Source organism: Falco rusticolus, chromosome 8, assembly GCF_015220075.1.
Source record: "Falco rusticolus isolate bFalRus1 chromosome 8, bFalRus1.pri, whole genome shotgun sequence".
Classification (NCBI taxonomy): Eukaryota; Metazoa; Chordata; class Aves; order Falconiformes; family Falconidae; genus Falco; species Falco rusticolus.
This window is the reverse complement of record NC_051194.1, coordinates 53895022-53919349: the sequence shown is the minus strand read 5'-3', so window position 1 is coordinate 53919349 and position 24328 is coordinate 53895022. Positions and strand designations below refer to the sequence as shown.

The window sequence follows — 24328 nt, the reverse complement described above, 5'->3', positions numbered from 1 at the left end:
AGCTGCTAAATTTGTAACCACTGCACCTAATTATCTATTAATTAATAAATAATTAATATTTTTAGCTCCGTATCTTTAAAATAATCTAAATATCATGTTCACTGTAATACTGGCTTTGTAAATGAATCGCCTAAAGCCTGCGATCACGTTCAGCACAATGCTTCTACATTTCAAAACACAGAAAAGCAAAATTATTTCTTCTGACCTAGCACCATACATACAGCTCTGCTTCAATTTAAGAATTCATATGAAGATACTTGGATGTTTTTGCAGTTGTGCAAATGTATCACCAGAAGTATAGGAAAATAAGGCAAAAGCATCAGATAGGTACTTAACACCAGGAAATGTGAGAAGAGCTTATTTTTCAGAGGCATCAAGAACAGAGACTTCATCCCCGGTTCCACAAAGGTCACCCTTCAGGTAACAGCGAGTGCTGTAAGACTACAATGTTCGCCTAAATGCTTCCAGAATCAATTTACATTGTGGAAAATATTAATAAAACAGCAAAAGGGAGCTGAGCTGATCACAGCCCCAAAACACAGCTGGTTGGGCAGTACTCAGGCTCATGAACTTAAGACTGGGAAAGCATCTGCCTCCATTTCAGAGCAAAGTACCCCTATTTTCATTTAATTCCACCGTTCCTCATCAGTCTGTGTTAATACAGCAATTCCTCAGTGCAAAGATGAAGAACAACCACCTACAGTCACTTAACTGCCCTGTCTGAGATGTAACTAGTGCCCTGAAGGCAGTTCTTACTCCTGTGGGGGGGACCTGCTGCTGCACCAGAGGGGACACCAGGGAGAATGCTCGGCTGCTTCGTTTCCCGGCATACAACTTCTTTTTTAAGCTACTGCTCAAGTATTTACGACTGTGCGACAGCCACCACGGTAGTATTACGTACAGATGTTCAACTTAAACATGCATTCAATTCATTACTCTAATGCGACAAATCGCTATACCCTACTGCGATGACCATGCAGATAATAAAAAATCCATCCTTCCCTCCCACCGTGGGCCATGCTGGAGACACCACAGAACCCACCGAACCCTCTCCGAGTTATAATCGCCTCCAGATGGAGTGTTTAAGGCAAAAAACCTTGCAAAGCTCTATAATACCATATACATTATGCAGCATTTCTCATCTGGCCCCTGCAGAAATAATTTGAGATGCCTAGCTTGAAGGCCATAACCACTCCGAATTTAATTTTGTTAAACCATAAATTTACTGTTTCAGATTTACAGCCTCTCCAGTTGCACAGCCCAAGCCTGCCTCCGCTCCCGCTTACCCAGATTTATTAGCAGCACCCAGCGGAATGAAGCACCAAATCACACCTGCAACTAAAAATAAGCCCTGCACAAACGGTTGGGTTTTACAGGAACGGCCCAGTATCGCCAAGTGCCGAAACTCAGGCTCACCGCTGATTTCAGCGGGAGCCGATGGGGTTTGACAGGCCCTAGGATTGAGTATTACCTATAAATAGAAGCCAAACACAGTTTGCGCATGTTTTACCATGATTTTTAGCAGTTACTGGTGGGATCACAAAGGGCTCTCTGTGGCACCCTTGGCAAGTTTAGGAAAAAGAAGCATTGCCTTTCCTGAGAGCTTCCACTAACACGCCTGCGAGCCACACGCACAGCAGATGCTCTAAGAAAACCAAAACCCGTGCCACCTCATCCTGTAAACACAATTTCATCTGAAGAAGCCAACCGGCGCCCAGAGGTTTTTAACCAACACCCCCGGCTGCCTTAGGCCTGCGCCCCATGCTCCGCCAGACCCCCCCAGCAGTGCCCACGCACAGCCGCCAGGGCTTCACAGGCCGGTGGCTCCTCGGTGCCTTTTTTCAACTTCACAACTCAGTTTCTCGTCCCATTCCTAATTTACCAAAAAGCTTTAGAGTTGGGCAGGGGTGCCGAGGCTGCAGCTGCCGCTGCGACTTTGCGAAGGCGTGCGCGTTTTGTCACTTGGTTTTTACTTCTGTGAGAGACGGTAACGAAGGTCGGAAACAGGCATAGAAACATTCCCCCAAATTAAGGAAGAGCTAGCGGTCTGTAAGCACAAAAATCATGATGTTGCTGAAGTGTGAAGCCATGGTGCAGTAACATAACCCACAGCCCAGCCTAAAGCGCGCCCAGACTCCCCGAAAGATCTCCTTTTTCCCCAGAACTCCTTCCTGGCTCACCAGACCTTTCAGCCCTCTGCAGCAGTTCACAGCACTCACTATCATCGGTGATTTACAGCCGCTTCAAAGTGGGCATGCCAACGCCCTTCCCCCCCGAAAAAGAAGCAATTTGGGGGATAGTTTGGGAACTTTGGGACTTTCAGATCATAGTTCTTAATGCTACACAAGCTTTAGCTGTGGCAGAACAAAAATCGTGCACAAAGAAGTTATTAACATGTTTATCTTCCTCCAGTTCCCTGATGATACTTTTTTTTTTTTTTTTACTAAAAAGTTAAACAATGGGGTGACAGCAATGAGAATGAATGGTTTTAAAGCTGCTTTACTCCTCTACCCAACAAACTTCCATAGCTCAACTAATACCAAGGGAAAAAGCTAGTGGCATTTCTCCAGAAAATATTTATAGGTTTTAAGTGCGGCCATTCTGCTGTGCCTCCCCTAGTACTGCTTTCACAAAATCCATAAAACCAACCGCCCAACAAGCTTTTCTCAGGCTAGGGTGGTCCATGTGTCGTCGCCCCCCCATTTATAGACTGTTCATCCAACAATGCTGCTTTTTTCCTCTCCCCAAAGCCACAGGCTTGCTTACTAAAATTGGAAACACAAATCCTTTTTTAGCAGCACAGCTCACAAGCAAACACAAAAATATTTGCCACTTCAGCTGGCCAGGAATAAACTCGATCGAGGTTCTGTGACTTAGAAAAGCTTACAAGCTTGCGTATTTTACCTGCTCACTAAGGACTAAGGGAATTCCCTATGAGCCCGTCCTTGGTTTGCAGGGCTGTCAGTCACCATCCTGGAACCATTACAAGTTTGGAAGAAGATGTTTTCTGATACCACAGCATTTTCTAGTGGTAGCTTCCCTTAGGGAGAAGGCAGCAGGGGTTTTGCCTGCTTTGCATTTCAGCTCCAACGCCTTTGCAAGCTACCCACGCTCTCGCAGCCCTGTCCCACCCGATTGGAGCAGTGTATACGGTGGCTTTACATCAGTCCTCAGTGGTTATTCGCTGGCTTTAATTCTCCCCGTTCACACTAGAGTCACCGAGTGCTTAACACCACACAGACCTAGATGCTGAGGTCCAGGCACCTCAACGCTATGCCAGAGGCTGTGTCCTTACTTCCTCTTCTTCATCCCCATCACCTGCTTGCAAAACATCAATAGGCAACTTCTTGTTGCTGCTTGGGTCTTCTGCCAGTAACTGGGATTTTGAGAAGCTCCGAGACTGACACTGGTTTGAAATGCTCCAAGATCCTTCTTGAAAGGCATCCAATACCTACTGCAAATATGCTAAGTGACAGCTCAGCCAACAAAAGCCACCGGACGGTGTCCATTTCCACCAGCTGAAGAGACATATTTCAAACCAAATGGCTGTGGATTCCATGCACCCCTCAGCAAATGGTTGTGGCCGCTTTCAACCAGCACCTGTGGCAGCACTGATTAGTCAACAATTAGTATATGATAAAATTCAAAGGCATTATTACCGTCTTGTCACTATGGTTTCTCCCCGAGCTTTTACTAGATAAACAACATGCATTTTCTTGGCATGCAAACAAAAACCATTATGAAAACAGTGGTGCAATTATTTCCCTAATACAATTAACTCTAAAGCAAGTTTCAGAGGCTCAGCCCGTTCTCTGAGCTGCTTTTCAGCCCTTTGAAGTGCTTTGCTGTCCAAAACAATAAACGGCTGAGATGAACTTATCTGACCTTGTAACACTAAATGTTGTTGCTGACGTCTTCCACTTTAAAGACATAAACAGAACCAAATCCAAGCATCACAGACCATCTCTAGCCTTCCGCTGTAACAGGCGCAAGAGACACACTTCTATACCGTTCCGCTGACTCAGTCTCAGCAAACACATGCTTGTACCAAGATACCTCGAAGTTTTACACTTTCAGGCATCCTTTATTTACAAATGATCCTGAAGCTGGACAAGTTTGTCTCATGTACTGGGTGGAAAACAGATGACGCCTCAGTTGAAATTTGGAAATGCAGTTCTGACATCTGTGAGGTACAAACCTAGATTTAACCCATGAAGTGTCAAATAAGACTTCAGTCACAAAATGGACTCAAGGCCCTGTGCAACGTCTTTCCCAACTTCTCTGAGCACTCTGTGATCACCACTTGCAACTCCCCTCCTATCTCCCTTTTCTTTTCACTCCTCTTATCACCATGATTAGCGTAAGACTAATTGGTGGTGCATTCTTAGCTTTACTTCCCTTCCCTCTGTGTGTCCATGCAAGGAATGGTTTCATTGTCTTCACCACTGTGTCCTTGCTACTATTAAAAAGATTATAACTTAATTTGTATTTTGAAATACTGCTCTTGCCAAAAGCCAGTTATCTGTTCTTTGCACTGCCTGTCCGTCGAGTTTACCTCAACTTCAGCCAAACTCAAAGCCTAATGGACAAGGGCAGGGAGGGCAGGAGCAGGAGAGCTGGCAGGTGACCTGTGACAATGCCTTCCCCATCTTTCGGTCGCAACCTGAGGTGAGGTCTGACAAGCTATGGAATCATGTTAATAGACAATGAGCTGGATTTACAAGCATCAGGGTTTTAAACATGCAGCTGTACTAGCTTTGCAGCTGCACGTTACTCACACAGGTGTCAGCGTGATCTGTTACTGTTGACCTTCGTCATTTGTGAGAAAGCACTTTTAAAATTTACTGTTACCATGAGCAAGGCAATGGCCTGAAAGGCTATGCAAGAAACTGTGCCAAGCCCCTTGCTTTACACTAAGCTCAACATACGCTTTTCATTCCCATTTTAATACTAACATTTCCTATTACTGAATTGGGTAAGACACACTGACACTACATCCAGCAAGCAGGTCGTTTTGACCGAGTCGTACTACAAACAGCATGACTAGTTGCAAATTAATACGGTTTTGGACACAGGAGGTCAGGAGGCCATTTTGATTTTGTTATTTGTTAGTACAAGTATTTACAGACTTTATAACATGACAAATAGCAAAAGCATACAAGGAGCGGTCAATTCAAGTAAAAGACCTTGTCATTTCAAGGGAAGGCTTCCCTTTATCACAAAAATGATTCAAAAATTGTACTTCAAAAGAAAAAAAATAGCCAGAACTTTAGCCTTTTTGAAAACTGGTTATTTGTCATCACTGAAAATGGCGGTCCTCATCCATGAAGCCAAACGCGATGTGTGTAGCTGTCATAAATCACCTTGCTTTGCACAGCCTCCCGTGCCGGTGTTTCAGGGCTGGTCACAAGGACTGAAATGGAAACCTGTATTCATTCAGTCCTTAACTCATCAGCCAAGTTTAGCAGTGAATACGACTATGATAAATTACTTCCATAGTATCCAAAATGTATTATGGAGTTAAAAGATGCTTGAATTTGAATAGGAAAACAATTTGAAGCCTATGCCTAGAATATTGATTCAACAGGTTATTGGCTGCACATACAAACCTGGCTTGGGGTTTGGTTCAGCTTGACAGAGAGATTCACCAGAAAACCATTACAGCATTAGTTCAGACACATCCAAACTTACAGAATTTATTACAGTTACTGGTAAGTAACTGAGAGTTCACTCTTCAGTGTGAATCACAATGCTCAACCCCAGGGCCAGGAAAACCTTTGGCAAAAACACAGTTTAGAGGCAAGGCGTATTTACTTAGGGTCAAAAATTCCTGAATCTGGAATGAATAAGCCCATGATGACCTGCTGAAGAAGGCTCCTATCTTTCCTCAAATCACCAGACTCATTTCAACGTTTTCTGAGGAGAATGCCATTCTCCAATGCATCAAAACTAGCACCTCCCAGTGTCACGTTTGTTACCAACTCCTTTTCCTATCTTAGGCAACAAAGTGCTACAGCAAAGAGTTGTAAAGGTAGTCCTTGTTTTCAATGGTAATCTTTTGTCTTGATGGACACATCTTTTTAAATTATAAAAATACTTTCCTGGGCAGCAACAGGACATTCTTCTTCCACGCTCTCTCTCACATGAGGCAGAGCCCTCCCTGTGAATCAGACATTTGATCCAAACTGGCTTCATATGGGACTAGCTCAGCCGTCTGGGCTTCATACTCCAGGAATTACAAACACTTCTGGAAACGCGTAAGAGGCCACCTGAGATGACTCAATATACCATGTCAACAGTTGAACTCACCGAGTTGCAGATACGGTGTTGCCAGCTCCAGAGGAAGCATTCCTTCTCTACCTTCTATCCCAACAAACTTGGTTCGACAGCTTATAACGGTTTGTGTAGTGCCTGTGACAGCTCCCACAGAAACTACTGAGTCTAAAAGGTTTTCTGACTGTGTCGGAAGAGGCTTCTGGCAGAGGCAGTGCCCTCGTTACCTGTTTTGCCAGAGATTTCCTACTTTCTAGGCTTAATTCAGTAACACCTCAGCAGCGGTAAGCTGACGGGGATCCGAGGTAAATGACCAATTACAATTGCTTCGTACTTAAAAAGACTGAAGACACAAAATAGGTTATTTCTTAAACTTGAGTTTGTCAAGAGCCAGTCTTGAAAACAGGCATTATTTTTCCACAAAAGGCTACATTACAATCAAAATCTTAATTAAAATCAAGACATTTGAATGTATTAGATTATAAACACTACAGAATAGAATTCTTAAGTCTTGCATTCGATCTAACTACGTCATGAGCAAGCTTATTCGTTATGGTACTAAATTATCAATTTTAAAACAGTTCCATGGTTATGACATAAAATGCATAATTAGGAAAAATATAGATGTACTGTCTCACTTCCTTAGGACAATTTTATTCCAGCATTTTTTTCCTCTGGACAGAGGAAGCTATTGTAACTGAGCACACAACAGCTCTTTCATAATAGAAAAAGTTACCAGCATGCACAGAAGTTGCATCAAGAACAGGGGCTCTATACAATGTCCAGCGCCTGTTGAGAAACACATCGCTTTTATATGCTGTGGATTAAAGAGCACAACCATCTGGTCAGCTTTCAGGCTAAATGAGCCAATGCTATCCTGCATGCCAATTTGCACAACTGATTAAAAAAAGGCCTATTATACATCTGTCTCAGTAATGTGCGATGTTAGGGTTTTTAGCAACACTCTCCTGTTTTATGATTAATTCAAGGTTTATACTTTAACAATACACTTTTTTCTATGGGTACAACCGGCATCGCTACGTACTGTATGTACTTGCTTCATTATGTAAAATTAAGATTTAAAGGATAATGGCACTAAACTGACACTTTTTACATCGCTTTTAATTCCTTTTTCCAACTTTTTACAAGATTCACTATCGCAGCAGAAGCCAAAAGGTGAAGGATTAAAAGAAGTCTTCACATAAAAGCTCTAAGGATTGATATTTAATGAACTGTGAGATGTAAATCAATGCACAACAGCACAGTTTAAGCTTAAAATACTAGGATAACATTTATATTAAAAATAATTCACCTACAGATAATACAGTCTAGTGTTTATTGTATGTTATGGAAGGTACACTTGAATTTCAAAAATTTAAAACATATAAAAAGTGGTTAAGGGCTAACATTTTATCAACATGTGATAAATGTGTAAGAATGTTTATTATACAGCAGGGTACAATGGTAGTGTTAATGCCAACAGGGCACCACAGAAGTTAGTTTAAAAAAAATTTCCACTATGCTTTATACAAACAACACCACTTGCTGTTGTTTAAGAGTATCAGGAGAAGATCACTGCCTGAAGGATAAGCAGTCCTATAACATTTTGTTAGATAGTGTCATAGTATGTAGATTTGTGAATGTTTCAAAATAAAACTAGAAATGCTGTAATTACTTCACAGAAATGCACATCCAATATTTGTTTTCAATAAGAACAATAGGTACAAGATTATAACTCTCCCTATATGAAATAATTTACACACAGATGAAAGCTACACTATCTAAAATAATCACTAAATACATTTTTCTTCTGGGAAATAAACAAGCAATTTTTGTTTTGCATTATCAATATTAAAAAACATATAGCAGAAGTAGTATTTTTTAAACATAAATGATGCTCCAAAGTTTTGTTTGTTTTTTTTTTAAAAAAAAAAAAAGAAGAAATGAGAAAAAGATTTTCCATGATGTGCAACCTAAAATCAACCAAGCTTATATCGTAGTACAACCATATTAAGAAACCACTGATCAGAAATACAACTTTATGGAAAAAGTTTATAAACCACAAAACTGTTCATCAGGCCATAAAGTAAAATAGCTCCATAGTTTACAGATAAAACTGAGGCCACATAGATGCGTGCTATGTCTTATCTCCAGTAAGTAGATATTTAGGCAGAGGATGTGACGCTTTGTTTGTAGACGGCATGGTATGCATTTCTCAGCAAGACATAAGGGAAACAAGACTCCAAGAGATCCATTGTCAGGAACGGAGACTCCTGCACAATCTGAAAAATACCAGAAACACAAGGTTTTGCAGAACACCTTCTACTGCCTGCTCCTGATAATCTGTTTCATGTAGATACTTCTGGTCTGCACCACATCAGCACTCACATATTGCACAGCAAAAAGAAATAACGTAAATTCTAAATGTTGGGGAAATACACTAGTATAAACTCACTGTTCCTAGTCATTTAGCTTTCCTACATATACAGTCAGTCATATAGCACTTCTGTCATTTCCAAAAGACACAGCATACTGAACGGAAAACCTCTGAGAGAAGAGGGGATTTTCTCCCTTATACTCCGAAAAGTGCTCTCTAATGTGAAATTTCATTTTAATATTGTACGTACTAAGTGAACAATGAAAGCGACCTAAACAATGTGATACAGCATTCTAGGTGACAAAGGATGACAGTAAAAATATGTGTGTGTGTCAGGGGAATGAAGAAAATTGATTTCTGACATTACAATTCCAGGAAGAATGACATAAAAAATAATTTCCATTGGTTCATGAGCTAAAACACCCAAGGTGACACCCAACCCCCCCTTGCTGAACTATGCAATGCAGAGCCTGTTCCTGAAGTTAGTAACACAAAACTGACGAACACTTACCATGTCTAGTAGTAGGTAAACAGATTCTCTGTTCCTTGTAGTAGTTTTGTCCGTCTCCTGGCCAATCTTCAGCAGACTAGACGATGCAAGCTACATAAAATGAGTATTTCAAAGCAATAAATAAAACAAAACATTGATCAGCTTCTGCTACTTCATTACACACACACAAAACCTTCCTAAAAGAATATCCCAGCCAATGGACGCTGCATTGTACTAATAACTACAAAGGAACATAAACAATGGTGGGCACATGAACCCTCAACTGGGCTTTAACCTCAGTGAGCTATTTTTGTTTATTTCTAGTAGTGTTTAATAAGCAGTATGTGCTATTTGAATAGAAAAAGTAAATTTATTGCAAATATCCTTTTGTTCTAATCATTGATTCACCATTATAAAGTCTACTGAAATTAATGACAGAACTCCCACAGGATCAAGATCTCACTTCTCCTCTGTGCTTCCCAAAATGCATATAAACTTACTGCATTTTTGTTGGAAGATTTAAAGTGATTGAACTTCTTATTGTTTGAAGTTATAACGACTTTGCAATAGAAGTAGTTTTACTTCCTAATATACATTTTTAATTGAAGAAATGTCATCCTACATGTAAATTAATATTATTTTATCAGACCGTGAGCACTCCTACAATACAAGTTTTAGAAGATATCTTAGAAATTTCCAACACATACTTGGGTATTTACAAGCTCAGGATGACAGAATGCAGTAAAATATTTAATTTGAAGATGCATTGATAACCCGTGTTTTCATGCCTTACAAAAATCTGAAAAAAACTCCATTCAACTTTCAGATGTACAATCATCATGCCTAAACCACATTTATCAGAAATGGATTTTAACTTAAAATACTAACTTAAAAAATCTAAATCAACATTCTTCTTGAACAAACTCTGTCATGAATCAATTTGTAATATAAAGTGACTACGCATACTTCAAAAGAATCTTACTACATACTAATCAGTATTAAATAACCTAGGAACTTTTTCCCATATTTAATTAACTTTGACAGGAAAGCAGATCACCTCCAGCAGCACATTTTCTTCTTGAGAAAAATGTCTTTCTTTCAGACTAACAGTGATATGTAAAAGGTGTTAGAAAAGATAGATTAACAAAATACCTGAACCACCAAGTCATGGTCTGTGCAGTAAAAGTAGTGGTCTGAAACCAGTTCGTAAACACTGGAAAAAATGCAAACCTCATACCAAAAGAGTTTTTATCACATGAAACTATACTGGTTTCCTTCACTTGTCAAATGTATGCAACTTGACACAACCATTTCTCTTTCATCTTTTACAACCAGCAGTTGCATTAGACAAGGTCAACGGCCGAAGTTTTTTTTCTGTTTTACAAAATGCAATGAATTTCCAGAAGTGGGGGGGAAAAAAAAAATAATTCTTTCTGTGGACTTCTAGTTACAGAAAGTTACCATTATCCCACTCCCATAAGTGTGTGAGGTACCTAGAATAAGGAAGGAGGGGATATTCTTTTCATATTTCCAGGCCAAACAGCAAAAATCAAGAATCACTCAAAATCAGTAGTAATTTTTAAAAACTAAAGTGAAGCTGCTGTTTTAGCCTTTACCTTCAAGTTCTGGCTAATTAAGAGTCACTTAAAAATTCTATTTCTAATCAGGCAGTACACCAAAATGCATTTAATACACATCACCACCACCTAAGGGCTTTTGATTTTTCTCTAAGCACCACTAAGGATATCAGCAGCTTTGATCTTCAAACTACTCTGAAGCACAAAAATTCCACCTCCCAAATATTCCTGTACCACACTGCTATCACAGAGTTACTGTCTAAGAAGGGCAGACACGTCAAAAGTTACAAGTCAAAAGCCACTCTGGAGTTTCCTTCTTTGAAAAAGTAAAATAAAGAGTCCAACACGTTATGGGGAAAAAGCCTGCTAGACAAAAATCTTGATTTTTATATGCATTGCACATTTCTTCTTCCAGTCATGGGCCACACAGCGTAAGAGATGGTATGTGCTATAATACTAAAGATTCTACTGAAAAAACCCTGACACTTGTACCGACTTGCTACTGTTACGTTCCAACATCGCACAGAGCTGACGATTGCTAAAGAACTACTACTGAATTTAATCAACATATAGACCTGTATTAACAATAATGCTTTTCTCTCTTGTGCACCAAAACCAGATTTATAGGAAATAATGGCATTGCATCCCAAATTAATATTACACTTTCTACCTGAACTTGAAAATATTACCTGAAGTCAACCAATGTTTTTCTTGTTAAGACACAAACTTTTAACCTATTGCTAGACTTCAAAAAGTAACTTGTCCACAGCTGATTTTCTCCTAATCAAAATCAACACCACATTATTATACAGTAACTTTAGTTTCTCTGTAGTCTGTATTTTTTATTTACATTACAAGCATTGCGAAGCAATATTGCTATTGGAATAAATGTTGGTTAATCAGTACTCACCCATACTAATCTAAATCTTTGTAGGATACCCTTGTGATTAAGATTACTCATGGCTGATTGCCACTGTAAAGGTAACACTTGCAATGGCAAACACATCGGTAGTTTCATGACAGCACGGTGCGAGCTAGACTATGTATCAAACCGACTAAGGGGCGTCAGCAGGCGAGAGCTCCCCTCTTTTTAGAGAGAGCAGCTCTAGAAATCGAGTTATACATACGGCCAAAAATTCTTTAAGACGGTCTTCAATGCTTCCCTTGTGGATGGTAAATAAAGCTGCAGCAATCTGGTTGATAGCTTTTGCCAAGCAATGGATGTTGTTGCAATGCCCTAAACAAAAACATATACAAATTACCTCAGCATCATGTTTGATAATGACAGTAGTCTTTGGAAAATATCACCAAAGAGTAAAAAAAGACTTGTCACTATGAAAGAGAAACTTTCAGCGTCTTACACAACAGGAGCAAAGTACTCTTTCACATTGAACCTGGTATCAGGAAAGCCACCAGAAGTAGCTATCTCCCTTCTGAATGCCGTAGTTCTCACAACAACCTCAGAGATCCCCATGGCTTTTAGAAAGAAGGAAAAAGAATATATTGAAAGTTTAATTGGTCTCTCCAGAGCTTGACAGTATTACTGCTTGGCTAGGCTAAAAAGACACGTGCAAGCAGTTTTTTTCAAGCTAATTGGCTATTTTTCTCCCGTCTGCGTAAATGAACGAGGAGTCACACTCAGACAGCATTCACCCAAGAGATCTACAGGAACTCAAGAACAGAACTGTTGAACTACCAACTGCCATACGTATCTTGCTTAAAATTCACCCAGGCTTCAAAGGCCTGCATGGTGATTAAATGACACTAATTTTCAAAGAGAACAGAAGAACTGCCCCTCCGTAAGCCTGGTATCTCTTTGCAAATTAAGCCAAATCTACCGCTTTAAAACAAAATTGATAGACACCTGGGCAAGTATCTTGGGAAAATGCTAGCATATGAAAAGGAGGTGGTCTCTGAAGGAGTCAAAAAGTATTCAAGCATGTAAAAACTGCTGATTCTTACCAATTCTTTTTGACCACTGCTGAGCACCGAGCTTTTTTTTTTTTTTTTTTTTTCTTTTCATTCAGTCATTTATCATAAGTTCAAGATCATGCTTGAAGTCAGTGAGGTCAGCTAGACCCCATCACTCTACATGAGAAAAACTGATGTTTTTCCCCATGCGTTATCAGTATTGTTACTTAAAAAGAATTATACCTATCTATTTTATTGCCTGGTTTATTCAGTGTCATAGTATCTGCAGCTCTTCACTCCTCTAATACCCCCTCAAGAACTTTACATGATATGAAAATTTTATCACTTCACTCTTCAGTCCCCCTTCCAGCCGGTCTATGAATACGCTCACTAGGAGGTCCCAGCGAAGAACCCTGTAGATCTCCACCGGCAGGCCCCCCAGAGTTGATACTCTCACTCTGTCTCCTATTTTTAAACTAACTACTGCTGCCTGAATATGCTGGTCCAAAAAAAAAACAACAAAACCCCACAAACAAAAATAAACAACAACCAAAAAACCCCCCTAGATCACTACTTTTCTTGAACATCAGTTAAGAACATCTGTTCTGCTTAATTCTGCTGACTGAAATTTATATTTGGTTTTGAAGTGGCTTGATTTTTTGAAGTTACTTAATTTTTATACCTCAAAGACTGTAGAAAAAGCATTAGCAAAGGAATTAAACTGAGGAACTGTTGTCTTCCAGTCCGCAACAGGTCTCAAGTATTTAGAAAAGGCTATGTCTCTTGCAGACCAGTGTTCTATTCTAGCCTCTGGACCACAGATTATTCCTCTAGCCATTCAGATTTCTTACTGGGAAAAAAGTAAAGGTTGTCAGAGTCTGAGCCTTTATCCGGAGCCAGGGGAAGAAATGGGCTTGATTGTGAAGTAGGCAGAGAGAATGCAGACACTGCTAAAGCTGTCCAAGAACTGTCTGTATTTGGGAGGTATATCTTGCCAGATTCGAAAGCTGAAACTCCTTCAGATCTGTGACTTGTTGATGGACACATTCAGGATTTGTCCAGGGAATTTACTTCATAAAAAGCAGCATTTGTTACGTTCTCGTTCTGGAAATAGCATCTATATCAAGTGCCTAAAGCCAGACGTTCTACAATAAGGGCAGAAAACAAGCAGCAAGGAAGGCAGGACTGACAAGGTCTACTGTTTGGCAGAGTGAATACATTTTATGTATTCCTTTTGCCAGACACTTTTCCTCTCAATAAAAAATAGCCCACTCAGTAAAGAGCTACATAATACAGAGGTCACATCTCAACATCTGTAGCAACTCCTAATACGGGCATATTTGAGTTCTAGATGTAACTTCTCTCCAGTCACAATTTCATGAGATCTTATTAACTGTACTTACTACTTCAAGGACCCACTTTGAAACAAGGCTTTGCCTGACTGCATGTTAAGTTACTGAATGTAAATGAAATCACAGAAACTGGAATATTTAAGCTACGATACAAAATGGGCAGAAGGTAAGAATTACCTGTTGTTTCAGCCTGCTAAGAACCTGAGGACTAAGAGGGTCCTTGGAAGAGAGGAGAGTTCAAGGCAGGCAAACTGCAAAAGCTCTAACCTGCTGGAGAACCTCTAGCTAATTTTTAGGAAAATCACATTCTTAGAAATAAATTTGCAGAGGGGTGAATGTGAAAATATAATCACTGTTAGAAACTTTTAGTACTGCCCCACTGGCAAATACTGCAAGTTTTGAGACTCTACAGTAGGCAAGATGCTTGTGAAGGAGAAACCGATAGCAAAGTGCTTCCAGAGGATTTCTCTTATGAATAAACAAGTAATATTTAAGAGATGTGGTTTTAAACACACATAAGCAAGTTCATTTGGACTGATTTAAGAGAATCAACCTGATAGTCCTTTAACAAGCAAGTTTCTACCTTTGTCACTCACTCATCCCACTTAATATTCCCTGCTCTTGCCTATATTCTGAGATTTTCACTCAGCCATCACAACCTTGAAAAAGCTCACAAAAAGCAATAGAAATACTATGAGTGCAGATGACTTAAAACAACTCTGCAGGTTACTGATTGTTCTCCCTACTCATCAGATAAAGCTGTTAACTTTAAAACCTCTAACTTTTCAAATCAATGTTCAAGTTCTACTCGTCACAGATTTATCCAACTTTTTCACAGTTGGCAAAAGGCTACATGATATTTAAAATGAAACTAGAGTTAACAGATCTTTAATCTCTCAAAACTGAAGAAAACAATAATTAACGTCATTTAAAACAACAACCTCCTGTCTCTCAAGAAATGTGATTTGCATACTACAATAAGTGATACAGAAGGCTTTCAGAATTTTTGGTCTTTTCCTGGTACTTTAAATTTTCAGAAGTCAGTTTAGACATTCTTTGTGAGTTAAATCTTGAACTGATTAAAAATAATGCAACTTTTAAAAAAATAGAAAAACCATGCTGTACCCAGTAAATGGATGCAGAATAAATATGGTCTTTTATGTGAGCCATGCTATATATCACAAAGGAAAAAGCTTGAACAGCTGAAAGGTGACTTTTGTATGTGTTAGAACCGTTTCGTCAATCATGTTTTTCTCAATTTTGCCTGCAAGAACTTTTTTTTTGTGTGGACTACATGCAAAGAATTTCCTTGAGGCGAAGAGGTTTGGGTGGTTTGGGGGTTTTGTTTGTTTGTCTTTTGAAATAAGAAAGCTGAACTACTATGCGGGATGTAATTTGTTCACAGCTTATGTCTTCTGCATTCTATATTCAGAATTTTATGGTTAGTAATATGAAAAGCATATTAACTATAGAAAAGACACCTTGTATGACTGTCCCAAAGCCAATGTGAAGATTACTAAAACATCTATAGGATTACATAGTAAGTGTCACACTACTTAATGCGGAATGTATGCTCTAGCAGTTCCACACATTAGGACGACATTGCCCCCTACAGCATCTGAACTGTTCCTGAAATCTCAAGTAGAAGACTCATTTTCCATAGAAAGGTTTCCCAAATGAGTTAAGTGAATGTTTTTTAAAGTAACTTTCAGAAGAACCTTCCTGGATTAGGGCTAACTGATTTCTAAATTTTGTTCATTACAAAGTGTAATTAAATCTTTAAAGCAAATGTCATCAACAATCTACCAGGACAATTATAAATAAAGCATTCACAGGAAATACTTCACTGACTTTACATTACCTTCGATGGCAGGGCTATACTGAGACATCACATTACTAGCCAAAGTCGGCAAGGAGACTGCCACGAAGACCATGAGAAGGCAAGCAATTTTATATTCTTCTTCTGGACTAATATTTTCTAAAACCAAAAACAATACAGTTCTTTAATTAAAAAGAAGTAATCTTGAAATGTTTCCTTTCAACTACAGGGTAGTTAAGAATGTAAAATGTTTGACCCAATGATGTTTAAACACAACAAACCCAAACTCAATGTTTGCATGTGAAAGGAGGAATATTATCTCAGCCTTGCCAAAAGACAGAGTGGGGCTTCAAAATGTCCAGTTTGTTATCTACAAGAAGGAAGTCAAGCTGCTGCCACCCTATTGCTTCTAACCATTTAGTTACTAAGACATCAATATGCTGGGCAGAATAGTATTTCTTCATGCTGATGCAAATCCAGTCATTGCTCTGAGGTGAGGAGAGCTCCTCCGGTACCCTCCCTTTGGTAGATGGGCAGAAAGTGACGTACACTTCCCTCAGCTCAGACTAAAACTTTTGTGTTTTCAAAACCAGCAGCATCACCATATATTAGTGTAAGATTAGTTGGAAAACAAAGTCAACAGTTGGTGAAATACAGTATTTATATCTGTGCAAAGTGAATTACTAAAAGCAAAATACTTCAAACTACAAAGGTAAAAATCAAAATACAAGATCATAATCAATCATTAAAATACACAGAAATGCCCTGTCCTGTTCAGCCAGGTTAAACATTTCACAGCTGCACCACAACGAAAATAACGTATTTAAAATGGCATTTCAGATACTAGCTATCATTCCAAAGATGTATCTACATATATGATACATATAATGTATATAAACCAAATATACTTTTTTTTTTTTTTTTAAGGCTTGACACATAAGTCTGAACATTAAAAGGTCCCTTGGAATTAGCTTTATTTCCCCCTCCCCAAAAAACTAGCATTAAAACAAACCCCATCAACTTAGGTAACATTTAAAATATTCACAATCTGATTATAACATTAACTATGCACGACCCCAATTGGGAAAAAAAAACCCAATAAAGTTCTCTGCAAGGAAGATAGGGGAAAAAAGCTGACAACTGTCAAAAAAGCACTGGAGTCTGATTTCATGCCTTTGAACCTGCCAGAGTAAACAGAACTGAAAAGCTCAGACAGTGGCGCTTTAAAGCAAGTAGGAAGCACTACACATGTTAGAACATTAAACATGTTTATTTTACTATGTTTCTGCTTGTAAACTCCATGTTAACACTTGCATAACGCACCAGTAACACCGGTAATGTGAAATTCATGAAGTGCACTCAGCTGGCATTTCAGCTCCTAATGCCTACTTACATGACAGAGTTGTTACAGACCTGTACAACAGAACTGATCACGACCACAACTGTTCACAACAGGAGTTCTATTTCCATTGTTCTTCAATGACAGCAGTTTTTACTGTTAGCTATTAAACTCCTTCAACATCTACTCGTTACCCTTTTCTAGGTCAACAAGTTAATTCTTTTGTGGTTGAAGAGATTCTCAAGCTGACACATCAGTAGGCAGCAGGCACAAATAATTCATGTTCTTGTGCCATTTATAAAGTTCATCGAAGGAATACCAAGGACTCAAGTTTCCTCCTAGCACTTTAAATATTTCTACGCCTGGGTGCATTTATTTTTTTATTGTTAACACTTCTACTTTTTAAGTTGGAACGTCTTACCCGATTTTTGGGAAGACAGTGCTACGACCAACGCAGGATCGATCTCACAAGGCAATCCAGCAGCTGATGACAGTTCATATACATTCATTGCCACCTGAGGACCAGAAGAAAGATCATTACAAAAAAGGACAACATTGAATGTTTTTGTGTAAACATGATGAAGCACAGTTTTGCTGTCACATTTGAAATGTTCGTATTAAAGTTAGAGGCACTATGGAATGTCAGAGACTTGGCTAAAACAAGATAGAGAGGCTAGATTTTGTTTGTTTCTAATCTACAATGGACAGCTGGGTCAGTACTTTGTGTGCTAGATTATAATTTCTTTTTGTCAAGCCAAACAAAGCTTGTGTATTTTTATATGTTACCTCCAAAGCAAACATCCTGACTTCCAATTAGCAGTTTCTACATCTATCTTTACTGTTCAAAAGAAACTAACAGATTTTCTCTACCAGATCTAAAGTATCAGCTAACATCTGCAAATACAGCATTTTTAGACAAAAGCCAAAAGTCACAATCTGGTGAAATAGAGCAAGACAGAAAAGAAATCTTAGAATATTCAGATCTGACACAGATTCAGTGTCCAATGATTCCAAGTGCCAAGACTTAGAGTCTAAAGTGGCCCGAATGCTTGAAGGAACTAAGAACACCTTGAAATATACTCCATTTTCCAGCCTGTCCCATGCTGTATCTTTTATTGCCGTTAACCAATGTTCACTGCAATTCTCCCTTTCCCCAATATGTGTCTTGGACAAAATATCTAAAGCTGTAGTTCCGATTAACCTCTGCAAAAGCAGGTTTAGACCAAATACAAAGGACTATGGGAAACGGTGGCAGTATGTCTTACTGCCATTAATATTTGAGAAGGTTTATGCTTTGCCCATAAATTCTGACATACAATTGGTCAGCTGCATGTAGGGGATGTTGTGCAGACTATCCTTATTTATGTGCTCCAGCCTAGCTACCTGAAGGCAAGTTGTGATCTGAAAAACATACAATGTTGTTTGCATAGTGCTATGCTGTCAGAAGGGCACATGGTATTAGCTCAAATACAGTCCTGCATTAAAAGAATTCCATAGCATCTGGACAGGATCTGGACCACAGCAAACTGTCAAGGAACAATGGCGGAACAAATGCAAGACTCCTTCTAAAAGCCTGTGTAGACATCCCAACAACTCAATATTAAAAATAACCAAATCGAAGGAGATGAAATCCCCATTTTGCTAGGCACCCCAAACTGTAAGTTTCAGGGATACCAAAATAAAACCAGCATTTCATTACAAGTATTTATTTCATCAACAGCTTTAAAACTACTTATGCTTTGCTTGCTAAATTCAGTACATAGGAAATTACCATGTTACTATGTCCTAAAATATCCCCAATTGGACAATTGTCCCAATCCATTGTACAAAGCCTGGTAAAGATTTGTCTGTTGACACTCCTTCATTAAAGAAAAAAAAACCCAAAAGGTTCCAAAAGAAACCTTTGTTGCCTATAATTGTACTGCTGTATGTGACAAGGCCAGAAGAAAACTCAGACAATGAGCTGTTGATTGTCCACAGGGTTTAATTGTTAGCAGGCTCACAGCACAGTTCTGGCACTTCCAAGAAGCTATTTTCAAGACAAAGATCTGGCAAAGCTGCAGGGCAGCACATGTCAGTTCCCAGTATTCTCAGTAGGCACCATGGACAAGACTCCACAGGTCTGGCTCCTTCTCCACACATAGTCCTCCAACATCATTCAGGCACGCTATGTACTCTCCAACAAGCCTACATAGCACCACGCCACACCACAAGATGTGACCTCTACAGATGGTATCATGTGAGCACCAGCATGGTAGACTGCACCACAGCACTTAAGACTTTATCTCAGACACTTGGAACTAGAAAAAAAATCCACACAAAATAGGTATATTTAAGAACCGCAGCAGAAGTAGAGCAGACCCAGAGAAGGCCAACAGCCAAACATCATGCAAAGCAAAGGCAACTAGGTGGTGCTATGCAGCATGAGCCAGAGAACGGTCCTCAGCATGGTTTTATTTAGCAGTAGATAGGTTTTTTATGCCATCCAGTTACTCCTGTGACTGTAAATTACTCCAGCGACTTCCAGAAGAGGAGCAGCAGCAAGTACTATGCTTTCTTGTACCTGCTGACACAAATGAGTTCACTGTTTAAAATTATCTGTTCTAATCAGCTTAGAAAATAACAATGGTAAAACACTATCTTCAATGATCACTGTTGCAGCCTTTATCCCACCCTATTTTTCAGTGCCCCTTTGATAGCAGAGGGCATAAGATGCTTTCTGAAAAGCTCAAGAAACGCAAGTGGTGAATTTCCCTTCTCATCTCTTCTGCGTGCAAGTTCAATAATGGAACATGATCCTTTGGTAATCAATGATTTTATCTGTAACTATGTTAGAAAGGCTTTTCTTGAGTAGTGCAAAAGCAACTTGCACTATTTTGATATAATTTTTATCATGAAAAAGTATCATCCAAGTTAATTTTCTATAGCATTTCCACAGAATTCCTCTATTGTGGCATGAACTTCCAGTGTTTTGTGGGACATCAAACATTAACGGCTGGTTTATCAGCATTGCAAGTTTCAAAGACCACGTGATTATATTCTGGAGTGCAACAGCATATGCGTGAAATTTCAGTAACTTATATTCTTCATGCAACCTCTGACTCATTTCCAGACAAGACTGCTAAACTGTGTCTTCTGAAATCACGAGGCCCACCATAATGGACTCTGAACTTTTAAAATGGAGAAAGATGTTTTTTTATTTAGTGAATCTTCATACACAACAGAACTTCATTCCTCAAGAGTAAATGGCAAAATGTAAACTTCAAGTTCAGGAATAACATCATATTCTGGCCCTCTAAAGCCATACTTGATGCTCAAGAGCATACCTCTAAAAATTGTTTCTGTAAAAGTGAATCAAGATTTGCACAGTGCATATTCCACCACACGTTTTCTGTAAATCAAATTGCCACAATACCAGTAAAAAGCCTGCAAACCTTCACAGGCTCTGAGCTGCAATAAGAGATTAAAAAAACAGCTAGGCTGTAGCTACTGTGCATACATATCCAGAAGCCATGTGATGTACTAATACAGGTTTTTGGATGGAAACCTACTACTATTCAGAAGCAGACATTTCAGACAATGAGTTCACAAGAATTTTCAATTTAAGAGAAAAATCAGACTTGCAGCTATTACATGCATAGAGCTCCACCTATACACAGAGTCCTTCAAACATTTAGTTGTATCAGTTACACTGCTCACACTACGAAGCAGCTCAGTATTCTTCCCTTTATCTCTTAGGCGTGTTTCAACATTCTGTTCTTTCTTTCCATGAAAGATCAAATGTGATCACTGGCAAACAGACACTTGTGCTGGTTGATTTTTTTCCCCAGAACATTAGGAGGCTGCAGATGCACAACTACTTAACTGTTTGAAAAAAAAACCCATCGTTTTCTTTGTGTCTGGATTTGTCACACTAAGCGTTAAAGTCTTGCCCCGTACATATTTTCAGTAAGCTCCAAAATTACTCTATCACCCTTTGGGCCAAACATTACCTTCATGTCAGTCTCTCTTGGAATGTGATCTTTAAAGTCCTCGATGGAACTTACAAGGAAAGGAATGTGGTAGGATAAGACCTAAGAGACACAAACACATACAAACTAAGAAAAAATACTTCCCCTGTAAAAGATAAATGAGACACTATCATTATTCTACCAGAGTTAATGATTTTTTAAAAACGAGTTTTTATTTTATACATATGAATTTTTTGTTGATTTAAGACATTAAAGCCTAATAAACATAAAATCAAGCTGTCTGCAATCAAGTGAAATGAAAGCTTTTAAAATGTACTAAACACAGAAAACACTGAGAGGCATGCTCAAACTAAAATCTGTATTTTTATGTAACATTTCTCTGAACACTATTTAAAAAGTAGATTTCCCCACCCACACCTTGCAATTCAATGTTCAGTTCATTGCCATTTTACCTACATGCTAACCTTTTAAGCAGTAGCATTCCTAAATAGTGAAACTTCAAACACCCTATTATTCCATTAAATACAATGAAAATATTCGGAACATATGCAGTCATTTCTTACATCTCTAAGTGCTTCCTGTGCCAACGACCGAAAAGACAAGATAACACCAATAATCGTCATTCTCTTCAAACACTGTCAACGGCTGAACAGAAACAAGAACAATAGTGAACAAGAACGTGTTGATGTTTACAAGCTCAATTCTTCAAAAAAGAGAAAAAAAATTTTAATAAAATACTGAAAAATGCGAGGTACTGAAACAATGACATTCCTTCAAAGAGCCAAAATAAGCAGTGCTTAAGCAGGTTTTTACAGCTGAGCTAATTTTCAGAAGACTATAGTGTTAATCATTCATTGAATGAACCCCATTACATACAGCTGACAATACTGGATGTTAACACTAGTACTGTGCTTTCTTGAGGCCAAGCATATATTTTTCTAATAATTTTTTATTAAAAATAATTACTTAAGTTAAATACATGTAAAAATCCTTCCAAATAAAATAATTTATACTGTGATGGAATCAAGTCAGAAACATGTGTCAAAAAAGCCTGGTTTGTATTCTATAGCTACGCACCTGGTCTGCGGGTTACTGCTGTTATAGCTATGCACTATCATCCCTGAAAAGATGCTCAAAGCTCACCACTACTATAGTGCCCATGTACTAATTAACACAGAAATCTCGTTTTATCTGTACATGAAAAGACGGGAAAACTTTGAAAAGATGCATCAGTTTATACAAGCTCACATACACTTTGCTGCTTCTGTGTACTTAATACAGAAAAATTAATTTTTCTCATTTTCTTTAGAAAAACAACAATTAAAAAAGAATTCTGTATCTTTAGTAGGACCTTGCTAGTTACCCACATGATAATCTTTTAAAGAGTGCTGCCATCTGGTCTGGCTTGTCGAAGCTGGTCCTCATTTGTGTTAAAACTTCAACGTTCTCCACCACAAGTTTCTAAAAAGCAGCAAGGATGCAGGTCAGCTATAGATTTTGGTATGTTAGCAGGATAAATGCGTGGTTTAGGATATTTCAGTCTAGCAAAGAGGCAACTGAAGTCACGGAATACAGATGTACCCCCTGTGTTCAGCATTATCATCACGCACTACTCTACACCAGAGCAAGCTCTGAATCAAAAAGCTGAGGATTACATATCCCTTGGAACGTGATTTTTGTATTCAGCAATGTGTACAACTTCTTAAAACAAGAGAATGTAATTCAGTAAAACCAGACAACAGCTCCTCATGCTATTCAGCTTCTTGTAAGTAGACGTATACCAATAAAAATGCAGATTCACAAAGTCATCTATTTGTTTCGGTTGCTCCTTCCACTAGTTATGCTGTAAGGATTAGAAATTAATGTTTGTAAAATTGAAAAATGTAAAGAAGAGTGTAAAAGTCAGATTGTCATATCTCGGTGCAGTTGACTTGACATTTTTTTCCATTATAATACAAAATAAACACAAAGACATTCATTCAAGTCCCAGCACCTTAGCCTGAAACAGTTAAACTCAAGTGCAGTATTTTTCATGTCAGTTTGACCAAAGAAAAGAAAATGTGTATCTGTTTCTAATTTGTCACAGCTCTCATACATTCAACTTGTAGCATCAGGGTAAATGTAGAAACTTTCCTGAAATCGTTCTCCAAATACAGATCAGATTTAAATTCAAATTACAGAGATTGCATAATCACATCTATAAAATGTCAGATCCAAAAAGGGTTTCTTTGCTAGCTGAGGAACTTACGTTGTGCCAAGCAATATTTTTAAACTCTCTTCAAGCAAGAAATAGGTACTTTTATTTTATAAAAAAATACTTCTTCAGTTTCAGTGCCAAGTACCCTATTTCAGAAATGGAAAATATGATTATCTCTAGGTAGAGGACAACCAGTGGCTAAGAAAATGTAGCTATCTTGCGTGCTTCTGAACATTAAATGAAGAAATTGTTTCCTTTTGTTTAAAGAAGACTTAATTCAGTGCTTTGTATACTAAAGAATATCAAAATGGAAAAGAACTGAAAGAAGATGGAAGAAAACAAGATATTCTGGATTGGGTCCTCCAAAGTGATTATTAACAGTTTTATTATTCAAGTAGATGCATTCCAATCCATCTTAATTACCAGACAGCAGAAACAAAAGGAGCAATGAGGAGGGAGCAGGGAAAACTACTTCAGCAAACATCTAGGCTACTATAAGCCTGGAATGTAATTTAAGATATACGATATAAAATCTAAAGAGACATATCTGCAGGAACCTACTGCTAAGGATCCGAGAACATTTGACCTTTGATAGTTCTGCTAACTGCTTTAATAACGTTGTTTTACTTTGCCTCAACCCACACTGAAAACAGTGCAAGACATAGCAACTGGCAAGCAGGGAAATTAAATTTCAGAGTAAATACTCCTGTGACCAAAGGAGGAGGAAAAACCAACACACCTTAAACTATAATGCTGCTATGAAATAAATGGTGGTCTGTGTTTTATTCCCGCCTCCTAGTCACGTACCCTATGCAAAGCAAATCTGCCCAACCTCTTAGACCTCTCAGATTCAATTACATTGTCTCATGGTCATGCTATTTCAATAAGCTGAAGTCTATCCATAACCCACTCAGCCTTCCTGCTTTCATTCTTCTTATCTTCAGTGAGAAGCACGGAAAGAAATAAGCTATACAACGCGCAGCAAACTAACCACCTCCAAGAATGTGTGCCCATGTACACAC

The 24328-nt window shown here is 38.5% G+C and overlaps 1 protein-coding gene across 1 annotated transcript in view; it reads right to left on the bottom strand.

The window, feature by feature from the left end:
- Nucleotides 1-7378: 7378 nt before the first annotated feature.
- Nucleotides 7379-24328, bottom strand: part of NCKAP1 (NCK associated protein 1) — a 61283-nt gene continuing 44333 nt past the window's right edge. Inside the window, 9 exon segments of the mRNA XM_037396931.1 lie at nt 7379-8555; nt 9162-9251; nt 11845-11954; nt 15842-15958; nt 17560-17653; nt 21131-21211; nt 21673-21742; nt 21745-21754; nt 22477-22570. Of these exon segments, the coding sequence (XP_037252828.1) occupies nt 8439-8555; nt 9162-9251; nt 11845-11954; nt 15842-15958; nt 17560-17653; nt 21131-21211; nt 21673-21742; nt 21745-21754; nt 22477-22570 (783 nt within the window). The 3' untranslated portion in view covers nt 7379-8438.